Below are 5333 nucleotides of genomic sequence, written 5' to 3' on the forward strand. Positions count from 1 at the left end.
GCTCATTCAAACATAACCAGTTACTGGCTGTAACTGGCTCACTCATACATAACCAGTTACTGGCTGTAACTGGCTTCAGTAACTCAGTGCATCACTACCATCAGGTTCATCATACCTGGCAGGATCCGCCCACTGGACAGCGGGTGCCACGGGTCGTTGTCGGTGGCCAGGAACAGACACTCCGGGTCCCTCAGGTAGCAGGAAGCTTTGGCCAGTTTAAGAAAAGTCAGTTTATCGTCGTGTCCCACCAGCACCGCTTTGACGTCTGGAGCCAGGGCGCAGTCATAGATGGTGGCCTCCGGGTCATCTGCCTCCTCCACGCAGGGGATGCCCGCCTCCAGCAGCTCCCTGCGGAGCCCCTCGCAGCCGATGACGAACACCTGACCGCGGACCTTCACCACATCCCTCAGGTAGAGGGCCGAGCAGTAGGAGGAGCTGAAGATCTGCTCCAGCATCACCTCGGTGAAGCCCAGCCTGGTGAACTTGTTCATGTAATTCTCCCGGGGCCTGGTGCAGTTGTTGGTGACGAACACCACGTTTTTCCCGCGGCGGATCAGAGCGTTCACCACCTTCGCCGCGCCGCTGATCGCGTTCTCTCCGTGCCAGATGACCCCATCGCAGTCGAAGAGGAAGAAGTCCTTAGCTTCGAGGAGACCTCGAATTTGCGCACCGCGAATTTTCTGGCAGCCTTTGAAGCCAAAGGCGCCTGCCATCCCGGCGTTTTCCTCCGTCTCCTCCGTCTTTCACCGGCTAGTGGTGCCCCATGATAGAGGCTGCAGCATAACGAGAGAAAAAACTGCGGGCTTTTAATGCGGCGACAACAAATCAGTGTCAGGAAATCACATTGCAGAGACCTTGCTGCTGTTACACCGACATAGAGAGGCTACATAAACATTGACGTCCAGTCACGCTCGCCAGTCAGGATTGACCAATCACAAAGCGGCATTTTAGCCAATCATATTTGAGTGTGTTAGAAGGCTTAAATCCTTTTAGAATAATATTGCACTCTCATTAATTAAAACTAATAATTTACCTTTTTTTAAATCCAGCTGTTTATATTCTTTAGATTTAAGATATTAAATTGTATAACTATACTTATATGTTGTGTAGCAAAATGTATAGCCGTAACAGTGGGCCGTGGCAATGACGCCACACTTTAATAATAATAATGGCGTAGCCTACTTTTAAAAATAGTACTGTGGCACTGTCAACAATGAAATGATTATGAAAATAATTATGAAAACAATAAACAAGTTTTAACAAGTTTTTACAATTTCTTAAGCCACATACCTAACAATGCATTTATTTTATTTATTTATTTATTTATTTATTTATTTTTTAACCATCATCTCTTCTCATTTAAGTTAATATTATTGAAAAGCTGCATAACAATAGTATGCAATAATTAGCCGATGGGCTCTCGGAAATAAAATTATGAATGGTCTAATACATAAATTATGGATCACCAACTCTGCCATATTTAAAAATAAATACAGAAATACAGAAATGCTCAATAAATAAATAAACATACAATTAATTGCCCCCCAAAATACAATAAACAAATAAATGTAGGGAGAAATTAAATCATACAGTGAGAGATAAATGTATAAATCTCTTTTAATTAGCTTTTTCATTTATTCTCCTTTGTAATAATTACCTTGTTTATTTATTGTCAGTTATAATCTTCAACTAAATTTATTTATTACTTATTTAAGTATTTATTCATGTGCATGTGATCGATGTGATATTTTAGTTTGTTTTATTCTTTGTATTTTTTTTTTACCCTATTTATTTCTGCCTGTCCTTTTTTCTTTTCTATTTTTATGCAAATGAGGAAGGGATGCGTCTTAGGGCGTCATCTTCTGCTCCACTAAGTGGCGCTGTAATGATCTACACAGTGACAGCAGTTGTACAGTGGGGGAAATAAGTATTTGACCCCTTGCTGATTTTGCAGGTGTGCCCACTTACAAAGAATGCAACGATCTATAATTTTAATCATATGTACATTCTAACAGTGAGAGATGGAATCCCAAAGAAAATTCCAGAAAAATCACATCATATGAATTTATTAAAATTGATAACCATCTGATGAGGAAAAACAAGTATTTGACCCCCTGGACAAACAGCAAGTTAATATTTTGTAGAAAAGCCATTATTGGCCAGCACAGATGTCAAACTATTTTTATAGTTGGTGACAAGGTTTGTGCACATTTCGGCAGGGATGTTGGCCCACTCCTCCCTGCAGACAGCTTCCAAATCATTCACGTTCTGAGGTTGTCGCCTGGCAACTCGAATTTTAAGCTCCCTCCAAAGATTTTCAGTTGTCCACTCTAGAACCTTGATGTGCTTCTTCTTCAGCCACACTTTTGTTGCTTTGGCGGTGTGCTTAGGGTCGATGTCGTGCTGAAACACCCATCCGGGACCCATCTTCAGCTCTCTCACTGAGGGAAGGAGATGTTGGTCCAGAAATCCACCATACATGGCCCCGTCCATCCTCCCCTCAATACGATGGAGTTGTCCCGTCCCCTTGGCTGAAAAGCACCCCCAAAGCATGATGTTGCCCCCACCATGCTTGACGGTGGGGATGGTGTTCTTTGGGTTGTACTCTGTGTTCTTTGCCCTCCAAACACGACGAGTTGAGTTGAGCCAAAAACTTCTATTTTGGTTTCATCTGACCACATCACCTTCTTCCAGGCCTCTTCTGAGTCGTCCAGGTGGTGAATGGCGAACTTCATGTGGGCCTGTACATGTTTCTTCTTGAGCAGGGGGACCTTGCGTGCGCTGCAGGATTTAAATCCATGACGGCGTAGTGTGTTACCAACCGTTTCTTTTGTAACTGTGGTACCAGCTGCCTTCAGTTGATTCATCAGTTCCCCCCTTGTGGTTTTGGGATGATTCCTCACCATTTGCATGATCAGGGACACCCCACGAGGCAAGATTTTGTGTGGAGGTCCAGGGAGGTTGGCGGTGGTGTGGTGCTTCTTCCATCTCCTGATAACTGCACCGACAGTTGATCTTTTCTCTCCAAGTTGCTTTCCGATTCTCTTGTAGCCTATCCCAGCCTTGTGCAGATCAACAATCTTGTCCCTGATGTCCGTAGAAAGCTCTTTGGTCTTGCCCATGGTGGTGATGTTGCATGCTGGTTGTTTGGGTGTTGACAGGTGTCTTTTATACAGGTAATGAGGTGAGGCAGGTGTATTTGATGTAGATAATTGGTTGGGATTGGGGCTGTGTCTCAAAGAAAGACTGACTGGCTTGTAGGAAGCCAGAATACTTGCTTTTTGGTAAGGGGTCATATACTTGTTTTTCCTCATCAGATGGTTATCAATTTTTATAAATTCATATGATGTGAATTTCTGGAATTTTCTTTGGGATTCTGTCTCTCACTCTTAGAATGTACATATGATTAAAATTATAGATCGTTGCATTCTTTGTAAGTGGGCAAACCTGCAAAATCAGCAAGAGGTCAAATACTTATTTCCCCCACTGTAATTGTGTCTACATTGGGGAAAATGTGTTTTCCAGCTGGTCTCGGACCTTGTTCAGTCTTCCAAAAGAAGAGCCTAATAACCAGAAGGGGTGTCATAGCATGCTGCAAGGCGGTCATGAAATGGAAACAGGGAGAATCACTTGAGGGCAAATGTCTTTCTACCGTTAATAAAAGAAACAAAAAATATTTTATAACAAACTGAATCTCGACAGTGCAAAAGATAATGCTTCATTATGTATGGCTACAGTTGAATTTGGAAGACATAAAGGCAAAAAATGACACTTTTTCACTATAAAAAAAAGCTGTCATATGTGGACGCACTGTATATGCTGTATATATCCATGCACCTTTTTCTTCCTTTGGCACATTCTTCTTCTTTTACTTTTTTAGCTAATATAACGAGTACATTTCTCCACTGTAAGATCAATAAGGACAATCAATCAATAATGAACATGGTGTCTATCTCCTAACTGGGTCACTTCTGAATGCAGTTGGTCGCAAAGGATTTTATCTAATTTATTGAAAATCTGAGCTGACTGAATAAAACTATCCAACAAGTTTTCAAATTTTCATTTACTGGTGACCATGTATATTTTCCCTTCCACTTAAATGTTGCACTAATTAATTAGAAGATTGTGGTGGTAGCAGTGGGGGGAAAAAAGAACATTTAAGTTGTTTGAATATTTAATCTATATATAATGTGTGTATTAAAAATTTGTGATTTAAAGTCTTTTATAAAGGCAAGATATCTTTTAAAGTTGTAGTGACCAAAAAGAAACCAGAAAGAATAGAAGGAATTTTTGGCAGAATCCCAGAGGTTCATGTGGTTGGACTTTATGGACTAAACTTGTTATTTTTGTTTGTATGGTTAAATATAAAGAGCTGTGATAACATAACTGCGTTACCAAGCTACAAGAACACAGGGACCTCATGACCTTGCTGGTATCAGTTATTAGAAATTTCATCCAAAAATAAGAAGTAGAAAAAAAAACATTCATATTTTACTATCCAACTTTATAGTCTGATTTTATAATATATATAATTTTAGTATTACATTTTTGAATTGAATATGCTATTTTCTGATGTAATCAACCATAAAATGGCAGTGAACTCGCTTAAGATTTGCCAATGACCATGGGGAAAAACAATTGCAGGTGAAGCTTATCTTTAAAAGAGATGTGTTTTATGAGGTATGAAGGGCTGTTTCCTAAAATTAGACACTGAACCAGATTCCATTATAATGAGTAGAAGTGTTTTTCCACTAATATATATATTTTTTTGTCAGACTTGTAAATCATTCAGATAAAGAAAAAATATATATACACTATTAAACAAAGATTACCTGGGTTTATGCATAAATATTTTTTCAAAGGGGAGTGGAAGTCAGAAGTATCCAGAATGAGGAATGTCTCAAAAGTTTATGCTTCCACACAATAGAATGGCAACTTAAATGGTAAGCCAGGTTTTTTTTAAAACAATTACTGCTTGCATCTAAATGTATGTTTAAAATATTATCTGCAGTGAAAACAGTCAAATTAGATAAAGGGGGAAGGGGGGCACATTAGTTTTTTGATCAAAAAACAATGAGCTTAATAAAGCAACAATAACCAGTTACATTTTCAGACAAAGAGCACTTTATTGCCTTTGAAGATGAATCATAGCAGTTTTGGTACTGATGCTTATATTTACACATTTACCCGAGTTAACACTCTCAACTCAGGTCCTTTATAATAAAATAATCTGTGATATAATCTACATCTGAAAGAAATTAAAGTGTTTTTTTTTTACAGATAACATTTCAGTGATGTTATTTTATGTTTTAGTGTTTAAAGTCAAAGATAAC

At 39.2% G+C, this 5333-nt stretch overlaps 1 protein-coding gene across 1 annotated transcript in view; it reads right to left on the reverse strand.

Moving 5' to 3' along the window:
- The window catches only part of pdxp (pyridoxal (pyridoxine, vitamin B6) phosphatase), a 7560-nt gene extending 6666 nt beyond the window's left edge, over positions 1 to 894 (reverse strand). The window contains exon 1 of the mRNA XM_015387254.1: positions 116 to 894. Coding sequence (XP_015242740.1) covers positions 116 to 713 — 598 coding nt within the window. The 5' untranslated portion in view covers positions 714 to 894. The remainder of the gene's footprint in view (positions 1 to 115) is intronic.
- Between the last annotated feature and the right edge of the window lie 4439 nt (positions 895 to 5333).

Source organism: Cyprinodon variegatus, unplaced genomic scaffold (genome assembly GCF_000732505.1).
Source record: "Cyprinodon variegatus isolate N-32 unplaced genomic scaffold, C_variegatus-1.0 Scaffold17, whole genome shotgun sequence".
In the NCBI taxonomy this organism is placed as follows: Eukaryota; Metazoa; Chordata; class Actinopteri; order Cyprinodontiformes; family Cyprinodontidae; genus Cyprinodon; species Cyprinodon variegatus.